General features: G+C 42.7%; 1 protein-coding gene across 1 annotated transcript in view; it reads left to right on the top strand.

The window, feature by feature from the left end:
* Positions 1–11940, top strand: part of LOC126389681 (calpain-2 catalytic subunit-like) — a 43755-nt gene that overhangs the window by 14016 nt on the left and 17799 nt on the right. The window contains exons 2-11 of the mRNA XM_050043463.1: positions 334–403; positions 3615–3733; positions 6739–6872; positions 7004–7172; positions 8694–8777; positions 8863–8948; positions 10536–10601; positions 10720–10880; positions 11093–11262; positions 11370–11381. Of these exons, the coding sequence (XP_049899420.1) occupies positions 334–403; positions 3615–3733; positions 6739–6872; positions 7004–7172; positions 8694–8777; positions 8863–8948; positions 10536–10601; positions 10720–10880; positions 11093–11262; positions 11370–11381 (1071 nt within the window). The remainder of the gene's footprint in view (positions 1–333; positions 404–3614; positions 3734–6738; positions 6873–7003; positions 7173–8693; positions 8778–8862; positions 8949–10535; positions 10602–10719; positions 10881–11092; positions 11263–11369; positions 11382–11940) is intronic.

Below are 11940 nucleotides of genomic sequence, written 5' to 3'. Positions count from 1 at the left end.
ACAGTGTGTGAGTATCACAGACAGTGTGTGACTATCACAGACAGTGTGTGACTATCACAGACAGTGTGTGACTATCACAGACAGTGTGTGAGTACCACGAACAGTGTGTGAGTATCACTGACAGTGTGTGAGTATCACAGACAGTGTGTGAGTATCACAGACAGTGTGTGACTATCACAGACAGTGTGTGACTATCACAGACAGTGTGTGAGTACCACGAACAGTGTGTGAGTATCACTGACAGTGTGTGAGTATCACAGACAGTGTGTGAGTATCACAGACAGTGTGTGAGTGTCTTCAGTGTCCCTGATCTGATGTTGTCTCGACCTTCAGGAACTGGTCCGTAATCCTGAGTTCATTCTGGGCGGAGCCACCAGGACTGACATCTGCCAGGGAGCGCTAGGTGAGTTTTACTGACTGTTCCTGAATGCAGCACAGCCTGCGGATTGTCAGACTGTCCCTGAAATCATCACTGTTGCTGTCGTTCGTGCTGTTATCTCTGTTAGCTATTAGCGGCCACGTTGAGAGCTGTGTGCAGACAATATTTAACGCTTTAGAACTTTATTCTTTGTTTTTAAATCATTAATATTTGAACAGATTCTAATGAACCTTTGAAGACTCACATGTGTTTTACTCTCTGTTAACCTCCTGTGTTCAGAGTTGGTTTTACCTTCAACGGTTTAACACCTGGACGCACCTGTAGGATCTGTGACCTCACTAATAACCCCTTTTCACACAAAGCTGTGAGAGAGCATGATGAAATCACAGAGTCAAAAGAGTCGTGACATATAACACAACACCGTCGGCCGCTAGCGTGACATATAACATACGTGTCAGCAGCTCTTTATAAACAATAACAATGACATCACGTGTCCCTGTTATATGGCGGCTGATCTCATCCTCTGCTCGGAGGGTAAGGAGCTCCTGGACCTTATTGTTTGAGTTAGCTGCTAACTGCTAACAGCTGCTGCTCTTCTTCTTTGAGTTAGCTGCTAACTGCTAACAGCTGCTTTTCTTCTTCTCTGAGTTAACTGCTAACAGCTGCTGCTCTTCTTCTTTGAGTTAGCTGCTAATTGCTAACAGCTGCTGTCCTTTGAGTTAGCTGCTAACTGCTAACAGCTTCTGTTCTTCTTTGAGGTAGCTATTAACTGCTAACAGCTGCTGTTCTTCTTTGAGTTAGCTGCTAACAGCTGTTGCTCTTCTTCTTTGAGTTAGCTGCTAACTGCTAACAGCTGCTGCTCTTCTTCTTTGAGTTAGCTGCTAACTGCTAGCAGCTGCTTTTTAAATGTCCCACGGCAGGTTGCCGTCCATGATGCTGTCCTGCTGGCTGTCCTATTTATACAGATATCATTGAGCTGTGACTACTTCCTGTGGCGGGTATAAGGAGAGACGAGTCTGACTTCTGTAGTACTGTTCATACAGAACGGCGAGGTGGCGTAACCGTGTGAACCGCCTTTAAAGGGGCTCTTGTCTGAAGCCAATCAGGGTCCAGCAAGAGACACTGAGGCTTCACAGGGAAGACGGAGACGTCCTGTGTCCGACTGTCAGACTGTAGAATTCGGACAGACAGACAGACAGACAGACAGACAGACAGATGAGACGTTTCATATAATGGTGTCAAATCTGAGTCCAGATCCAGAGAGTTATTAAAGAAAGTGTTTGATCATCAGTTCACATCAGAACTGACAGAACACACCAAGTTTACAGCACAACTCTCTCTGAACAGAAACTTAATGAGAACCAGATCTGCTGTAATTAGAGGGCGCTGCCACGCTGAGCTCTGATTGGCTGAGCAGGAAGGAGCAGAACAGGAAGAGGCCTGCCAGCTATTGTTAGAGGGCGAGAGACAAACATCAGAAGGACGGAGGGGGAGAGGGGGGGATATGTGCTATCAACCAATGAGGACACACCCTGACACACACACACACACACACTGGGTGTTGTGGTGATGACTCACCAGCATGCCGTGCCTTCATTAAACCACACTGAGCTGCAGCCGTTGTTGTTGTGTTACTTTACTGTAAAGCTCTGTTAACACATGCAGAAACATCTGTCTGTCTCTGCCTGTCTGCCTGTCTGTCTGCCTGTCTGCCTGTCTGTCTGTCTGTCTGTCTGTCTGTCTGTCTGCTTGTCTGTCTGCCTGTCTGCCTGTCTGTCTGTGTGTCTGTCTGTCTCTGCCTGTCTGCCTGTCTGTCTGCCTGTCTGTCTGTGTGTCTGTATTAACATCTAAGCAGTGAATATTTGTGGACAGGAAGTGCAGCAGCAGCTGCAGGCAGTTGTTTCCTCCCATGACTTGAATCCACTGTTGCTTCATCAGGAACACAAAAAAGAAAAAAGCTGTGAATAGACTCAGCGCGTTGGTTCGATCCCCTGCCGGTCGGGACCACATTATGACACCGCTGTGTTTTTCTGACACCACGTGTGTCCTCATCTGACGCCTGTTTCTCAGTGTGAACTGTTTGTGTCATTTCCTGTTCAAAAATCAGGTCCAAGCAGAGACAGCTGAGAGCGTTCGTCCCTCCACAGAGATGCAGGCACTTTGAATCAGTGTGAAACTTTTAGATGATAAAGTTTGTATGTTCGAAGGATTCGGACACATCAGTGAGTCAAAAGTCACAATAACTGAAATGAGTGTTTTTCCTCTGGCAGTGGGCAGGGCTTAGTTAGGGACTGTTCCTTATTTATCAGGGGGGTGGAGGGGTGCAGTGAAGCTCCAAATATTTTTCCTTGGAAAATCCATGACCTTCCCTCCTCCATAAATGACTTATAAGATTTTTAAAACTTTGATGTTTGAAAGTTACAAATTGCAGATGAAATCTTGGAGTTAAACAAAAGTCTCAGTTTTTCACTCTTTTCGCACAAACGTATTATTTTTGGACAAATTTGAAATGAGACGTAGAGTAAAAGGTGATTTTAGTGAAAATCACTATTTTAAGATCAGATTTGGTTGTGTGTTTTTTTTTTTCTGACAAAAGCATTCGTTGCACATGATGTGTTCAAGGACTGTCAGAAGTGAGATCATTTCTGTCTGTGATAAATTTTGCAATTTTAAAGGAACAAGGCAAAAATAGGCAAAAAATTTAAACAAACAAAAAAATTAGCCAAAAATATTTTAAAAATTGCAAAAATGAAAAAAAAAAGACTAGCAAACATTTTAAAAGAAAACATACCTTACAAACCCACCTCAGGTTTGGTTTGGGTTTCGTTTTAATGACAGTACTCACCTCCCCATGCAAGAATGGTGCATCCCTGACACTGTTTTACAAGAGCACCGTCACTGCATCCTGGACTTAATCATTTCTCCCTTCAGCAGAAAGATAATCAGTGATTGGAGACATTTTTGTGGTGCTGACACGGCGCTGTGGAGACAGCAGTGACCTCTGAACTCTCGGCCCTTAGGTGGATATTTTCATGTGCTTTTCATCTTGTTTAAGAAATATTGAAGTAAACGGGCTGCCCTTCAGGGTATGAACCCTCCAGATGTTAACGATCTTTCCTGTAGCGCCACCCTCAGGACAAACTTCATCTCTCAGACTGTATGAGCAGATGAACCATCAGGATGTTGGTTGTAGTGAACTGCGCAGTCCGTTTCAGGTGTTTTCCTGTCTGTCCAGGTGACTGCTGGCTGTTGGCGGCCATCGCCTCCCTGACGCTGAATGAGTATGTGATGGCCAGAGTCGTTCCCTCTGACCAGGGCTTCGGTGATGACTACGCCGGCATCTTTCACTTCCAGGTAACAGAATTGTGACATGAGTGAAGAGCGTCAGTATCAGCTTTATCACAGTTTCTGTCTGTTAATGTGGCCTGCAGCTTCAGTCCTGTTGCTATGGTTACCAGCAGATTAACACACCGTCAGCTCAGACTGAAAACAGACAAAATGTCCATATATGTGAATGTTTGTGTCGTTCATAGATGATACCTGTCAGCCCGTGTTTCAGGCATCTACGTTGTTTTGGTAAAGAGAACCAGAACAAACAGGAAACAGCAAGGGGTTTTGAGGCAGAGCAAATGTCCCTCATTTCTTGGCTGATGGAATAGGAGACAGAAACTGACCTACAGTGGCTGCGAAGGACCAATCAGGCTCAGCACTGCGGCGAACATATAAGTTACTCCCTGATATATTTACCCAAGTAAATTCATGATAAACAAAAATGATATGGGACCCAGCATTGAACCCTGTGGAACTCCACAATTAATAATGGACCTAATCTGTCCACTAGTGACGCTTTCACCCTCCAGATGTCTCTTTATTTACACACAAAGTTTCTGACATTTGTTTTAAAGGATGAATTAACATTCTACCAGGAGACAGTTAGCATTTCAGCTAACACTGACACATTTACAGTCCTTCTGAAAATAAATCACATTAAGAAATAGGAACATTGGCATTTATATAGAGATGCTGCTACCTATGCTAACATAAAGCTAATCAGTCCTGATCCTCAGGAAGAACCGTTATCTGCATAGACATTGATACGTAGACGTCACATTGACTGTGTCAGCTAGGGATGTTAGGGATATTAGCAAAAAACGGGCATCGGATCGGACTGCATGGAAAAATGCCGATCCAAGAACTCCGATCCAGTTTTTCACGGAATCCGATCCAGGTTTTCCGGCCAGCCCAGCACTCCGCGGTTCAAGCAGTCCATTCCAGTGATCCGCTCCAGCTCTTACTATCAATCCACCAGGCCAGCATGCAGACGGCAGACACACACGGAGGGTAGGAAGAGTAGCGGTCAATTTAGTTAACTGACTATTTGTTTTCTGCTCTGGTTTTTTGAGAGTGATATTTTTATTTGGTTTACACTCTTACTGTTTAAGTAAAGAGCACTGATGGCATTGTTTTGGGCACAATTAGTGAAATTGGAGCCATGGATGGACTATTGCTTGTTTAAACAGTTGTACAATATTGTGTGTGGTTTTTTGTCCCCTCTGTTGGTCCCAGGAAACAGCAGCACCAGGCTGGCACTGACACTACTAAAATAACTGAAAAGGAAAGGCTGCATTGTTTGTTAAATGTCAACAATGTCTTGTGGTGTTAATCTATTTTTTTATTTATTAGGGGGCAAAGCACAAGTGTGTGGAGTCTTGCTGCTATTTTAATTTCAATGTTAGACATTTTAAAGATTTCTTGTGTTGATTTATTTTCTATTTATTAAGGGGCCAAAGCAGCCAAAGCAAACCAGCTATATTTTTTATTTAATGTTAATGTTCAAGTTTAAAGTTTGTTTATTTAACCCTGTTAACAATAAGCGAGTCAGTTTCTCATACCAACTGTTGTGGATCATTCTAACTAACCCGATTAAGTAGTTGTTCTTGTTAGAGTAATATCGCTTGATCAAACCTTTCCTAACATGACTGACAACAAAATAAGCGAATATGTATAATACGCGCTTGGATCGGATCGGTATCAGCCAGAACTCAAGGCTATAATATCGGTATCGGATCGGAAGTGAAAAAGCTGAATCGGGACATCCCTAGTGTCAGCCCCCTGCAGTGATACATCAGCGTCGCCGCCATATTGGAGAGGAGACGACTCACCTGTAAACAAATGACAGTTATACAGTTATAACAATCCTTATATTTCTGAGTCCTTTTCTATCCATGGGTTTATGATCTACGTAAAGTAGAAATAAAGTTTTGTCTCCAGTTTATTATAATCTGGATATTCAGTCTGTAATGACGGCTGGACGCTCAGTAGAGGAGTGTGTGTCACACTGACATCAACTGAATTACTGACGTGGTGGGAAAGAATTCATGATCATGAGGAATTATAGAAACTCACTCATTTATTAAACATGAATTTGTCTCATTTTACATGGTTAATACTTGGAGATACATGGAGACATGGAGATGTCCACATAGAATAGAATTTAATATGGACGTGACAACTTTTCTACTTGTTAGCTAACGCTGTCTGTTTATTAATGGAATAAAGTAACGGTGACTAATGCTCATTTTGGGAGAGGCCACTGTTAGAAAACATGTCCTTTAGTATGTGATATAAAGGCTGTGCTCGCTAGGGCTGTTCGAAATATATTCGAATATATATATTTTTTATAAGTTTGAACCTAAATTTGATCATTCGAATATCATTAATAATTAATTAACACTATTAATAATGTTGTATATCACTGCGAATCCCATTCGGGTGGAGATGGCTCGCGCACAAGCCGGGCCAGAGAGGGACACTGAGACATGGCTCAGATAGCGAGGCAGAAGTTGGTCATACCTGGCACTTCAGTGAGGTCAGAACGGCTGTTTTCATCCAAGTGTCACGTTTATATTGCAGCAGCAATAAGCATCTTATTTTTTGTGGGGTTTTTTGAAAAAAAAAAAAAAGATAATAATATTAATAAATTTGAATATTATTCGAACTCTACTAAATTAATTCGAAAATATTCGAACTCAATTTCATGGTGCTTTTGACAGCCCTAGTGCTCGCTAACACTGACAGCCAGAAACAAATGTCTATGATCCATCGTCTGTTTGATCATCTAAACTAAGAGCATGTTTTCTTGTGGTGTCCTCTGTAAAATGATCAGTGCTGACAGTTACTGTATTCTGTTCTGATCCAGGAGGTCATCAGCTCACAGCGTTAGCTAGCTAGCAAATATACTGTAGTTTTAAAGTTTCTATTCACTGCATCTTTTTTTAAGCTGGAGACAGGAAGAAGAATTCAGACCATTAAGAGAGACTTTCAAAGTAAATGGCCACATTTTTTCCTGTGGTCTTTAGTTCTGGCAGTTCGGGGAGTGGGTGGACGTGGTGATCGACGACCGTCTGCCGGTCAAAGACGAAGAGTTGATGTTCGTCCACTCGGCGGAGGGGAGGGAGTTCTGGAGCGCCCTGCTGGAGAAGGCCTACGCCAAGTAAGAGCAGCCAGGGATTCAACCCTACAACCTTCTGTTCCAAAACCACAACATAATGTTCCTTTCTGAGTCTTAGTTTGGACATGTATCAGTAGTATTAACACTGCGGTCACACTCGCCCTTCGTCACAGAGTTAACGGCTGCTATGAAGCATTGTCTGGTGGTTCCACCACCGAGGGCTTTGAGGATTTCACCGGAGGCATTGCTGAGAACTTCGACCTCCAAAAACCTCCCTCCAACCTGTTCCAGATCATCAAGAAGGCCCTGGAGGCCGGAGCGCTGCTGGGCTGCTCCATCGACGTGAGTCTGACACACTGACTGTATATTCACACTGCTTTTTTATTTACAGGTGAAGAATGTTTGAGATGTTTCAGTCTGATAATATTCATGATAAAGCTACAGTTTCCAGAAGTTTCCATAAATCCAGTAGCTTCCTGTGGCTTCGTTCAGTCAGCTGAACCATCTGACAGAGTTCAGCTTTAAACTCAGGCTCTCTGCTTCACTTTACATCCCGTCTGTTTGTCAGGAGTCACAGGAGCGACTGTAAAAGACAATGGTGTCCCTTTACAGGGCCCTCTCACACCACATCCACTTTGTAAATTGTTCCACTCTGCTATGAGCACAAGTGATTTTGCATCGAGACTCTATTGGTTCTTATTGCAGCACTCTTACAGACCTCTGGCGTTAGACATGATGTGGAGAAGAGATGTTCCAGATTTGGAACCTACATTTGACTGGGATAAAGTGTGGATTAGTGTGGGCTTAGATCCAAAACCCTGATCATCAGCAAATACATTATAATTATATACATAGGGTATATTTAACTCCTAGGAAGCTTCATTTGATGAAGGTTATCCTATGTGTACTTTCTGTTCTTCCAAAGTGATTGGCAATTATGTTCACATGTTTTGGGAGTGTACCCCAGTGGCCGAATTTTGGAAGATAGTTGCTTTTAATCTCAATAAGTTGTTTAAGATCAGATTGCCCTGTTCGCCTGCTACACTCATTTTGAATGATTTGTCAAGGCTGGGTTTGACACTGGACAAGAGAAGAGCACTGTTGGCTGGACTTAGGGCTGCAAAAAAACTAGTTGCCACACGTTGGAAACCTCCACATTCACTCTCTTTTCAAGCATGGGTTTTAACATATTTGGATATTGTTTATTTGGAGTTGTTGACAGTTAGAGTCCATGGAGCAAAAGAGTCAGCAATAGAGGCTTGGCATTCACTTTGAACTATCCTCCGTGGGTTTCAGGTGTAATATGTGACTGAGGTATGGAGTTCTGAATCCAGGGGGTGGGTAGGTTATATTTGGGGTTGTGACTTTTGCTATGACTTTATTATATATATGTATGTATATATATATTTATGTATTTATTTATTTTTATTTATTTTTATTTACTTATTATTATTTTACTTATTTATTTATTTTTTATTATTATTTATTTTAGTGGTTTACTCATATGTATCTGTATATATGCATATGTACATATATATATATATATATATATATATATGTGTGTATGTGTGTGTGTGTGTGTGTGTGTGTATATGTATATATATATACATATATTCTAGCCTGGCTTCAATGCGCTTCTTTAAATATTTCCTCTGAGATGAAGGAAGAAAATTCCTGCTGATAAAAGCTATTAAACCAAGAGATGACAGTGGACCACACTGAAGATCAACGTCTGAGGTTTTATTTTTACAAAGTTTAGTTTTTGGTGTTTGGACTGTTGATGATGATGATGATGATGATGATGATGATGATGATGATGACGATGTTGGTGACTAAACCATCCCTGTTGTTGCTTTGGTGCAGATCACCAGCGCCGCAGATTCAGAGGCCGTCACCCGGCAGAAGCTGGTGAAAGGCCACGCCTACTCTCTGACTGGCGCTGTGGAGGTGATGTCATGTCCTTAAAATAAAACGAGATGAGACGATGTGAAACAAGAGGAGGAGAAAATGTTGTTGTTGTTGTTGCTTCCAGGTGAACTACCGCGGTCGGATGGAGAAGCTGGTGCGGGTGAGGAACCCCTGGGGTCAGGTGGAGTGGACCGGAGCCTGGAGCGATGGGTAACCAAACTGACACTGAACACAGACGTTAGCATGTTGTGTTGCTGCAGTGTGATTTATAAGAGGACGCTGATATCTAGGGATTAATATTTGGAAGAAACGAGTATCCAGTACAGATAATGTACTTTCTACGAGTTTGAGTATCATCCAAGTGCTGCTGATGAAGGAATATCCTCATCTGGGCAGCTGCGGTCGATCTCTTTATCTTGGAAACAAAAATGATCTGATGCTTAATCTAAAATATAATAAATAGCAACCTCTGATCGACAGGTGTCAGCATCAGGCTGAAAATACCAACTTCCACTGTCAGTCCCATTTATTTTGTTTATGAGACGCACGGCTGGATACCGATGATGGTGAATTCACAGAGTCCTGATAATAAATGAATGGGCAGCTTTACAGAAAGATGCTAAGGGAAGAGATGAGATGAAACAAGATATTAAGAGATGATTCGTTAGAGCAGAGATGAGATTTAGCAGAGGTGAGATAACAAAAGAAGAAATGACATCAGACGAACTAAGATGGCGTCTGATTGGACGCTATAGCTAGCTAGCTAACCACTAACCAAATTTGCAAATCTCAGGATAGCCAAGGAATGACCCGCCCTCCTCTCCATCTGATTGGCCAGTACACATTGCTGTCATTGGTTTAGACAGGATAAGTGGGATTGGTCAGGGCAAGCCAATCAGAGGCAGAGTAAGGCCAGCTGTTCCTTCGCTATCCTGGGATTTGCAATTTCACCCACTGTAAGGGCTACTTGTAAGCTAACGTTAGCCACTGGAACATTTGCTGTTAGCCCTGTGAGCGAAGTTTCAGCTGAAGATGGTTGGCTTCAAATGTCATAAATCATATACGATTGAAGCTAACGGTCTTTAGCTGAAACATACGGTTAGCTCGTAGGCTAACAGCAAACATTCTAGTGGCTAATGTTAACTTACAAGTAGCCCTGTTTGAGATGCTTGCTAGCTAACTGTAGCATATAGCACATGCTGCATTCAAATGGGGGTGCGTTCACAAGAAGAGCCCACGTGAACGCCCCCCTCCTGTGGTATTTATGATCCTGTAAGTGGAGTTCTTGACGTCATGTACACGAATTCCCCCGTCATAAACATGACGCTCATTTAAAGGGCTGCATCAATTTCTGTCCACTTTTTATCCCACCACACCGGCAATAACCATGACCAGAGGCATTATGTTTTCAGGTTGTCCATCTGTATGTCTGTCTGTATGTCCCATTTTTATGAACATGATATCTCAAGAAGGCCCTCAGAGAATTTCTTTATATTTAGCACAAACACCTGACTCAATGAACGATGAACCAATTGGATTTTGGTGGTCAAAGGTCACTGTGACGATACATGTGTCTCATTGTCTCGAACACGATGTGTGAATTGTGCATGTGTGTGTTCGGACCTGTGTGTAATTGACAAACAGAGTGAAAAATTGAATTTCCCCTCGGGGATTAATAAAGTATATAAAATTAAAAAAAAAAAAAAAAAATTGAAGAACAGCTTGAGGAAGTCTGAGTTCTGTTTTCTCGTAAAGTCCATTCTGTGTTAACATATTATCGTTATTATGTTCATACAGATCGTCTGAGTGGAATTATGTGCAGGGAGACTGCCCACATGCCAATGCAGAGGACGGAGAGTTCTGGTGGGTGGAGTCTGAAATATTTTCATTACCACAGACACAGATTGATCGGTCAGGTCCTCACAGTGATGTTTGTAGCTGCAGAGTGAGAGCTCTTCCCTCTCCTGTCCCATCTCTGCAGGATGTCCTTCAACGAATTCTTGCGTCACTACTCTCGCATCGAGATGTGCACTCTGACCCCCGACACCATCGAGGACGACTCTGTCAAACACTGGAGCGTCAGTAAGTTCGACGGCTCCTGGAGGAGAGGATCCACTGCCGGCGGCTGCAGGAACAACCCCTGTAAGTACAGGAAGTACAGACTGAAGTCTGCTGCTGCGATCTGCAGTGACAGAAGGCACCAACACTGCCTTCAAACTTAAAACCATATATATGTAGGGATCCCCCTGATTGACACTGATACAGGTCTGATCAGACCTGAGCTGGACAAGTGGAGGGTTTTCTCTGTATGGTGGAGCTGGAGGTTTGTTTGTGAGCTGGTTTCTCCTCTGCAGACACATTCTGGATGAATCCTCAGTTTGTGATCAAGCTGGAGGAGGAAGATGATGACCCAGATGATGGAGAGGACGGCTGCAGCTTCGTGGTCGGTCTGATCCAGAAGAACCGCAGGAAGCTCCGTAAACAAGGAGAGGACATGCACACCATCGGGTTTGCCATCTACGAGGTGAGAGCTGAAGACGTTTCAGATCAGATCAAGAAGTGAAGGATCTAAAGGGTCTCTGGACAGAGATGATAGGAACAAACTGACCTTTGTCTTGTGTTTTACTTAAGGTTCCCGAACAGGTGAGCTCTGGAGCCCGACGAAACCTTCAGCTCAAAGGTCAAACACTCATTACACAAACACACAACAGCACACCTCAGCCATCTGTTTAACGAGTGTCAGAGTGGTGACGATGTGATGACGTCAGAACCAGATCTGTGATTTCAGCGTGTTTCCAAGTCATTCATCTGTTCACACGCAGGAGACAAACACGGACCATGTGACAAGGAAAATGTGAAGCTGTGAAGAAACAGTTCAACATTGACCTGGATTATGATTCTTCTTTGTCTCTCTAAGAGTCACATGTTCATGACAGCGCTGAGTGATACGCACAAAAGTTCATATCTCTGTATTTTCAGGCCAAACGGCGATACACCATATATATGTGGGTATTTTCTACGAAATGGGCTCTGTATTTTCAGCTGCAGGTCGAAGCCACATTTGAGATGTCACAAGCATAAACTATAACATGAGGATAAACTATAACATGAGGATAAACTATAACATGAGGATAAACTATAACATGACTATAAACTATAACATGAGGATAAACTATAACATGAGGATAAACTATAACATGAC

The sequence above is a fragment of the Epinephelus moara genome, chromosome 5, assembly GCF_006386435.1.
Source record: "Epinephelus moara isolate mb chromosome 5, YSFRI_EMoa_1.0, whole genome shotgun sequence".
NCBI classification, from domain to species: domain Eukaryota; kingdom Metazoa; phylum Chordata; class Actinopteri; order Perciformes; family Serranidae; genus Epinephelus; species Epinephelus moara.
Note: the sequence above shows the minus strand (reverse complement) of the source record. Positions and strands in the feature narration are given on the sequence as shown.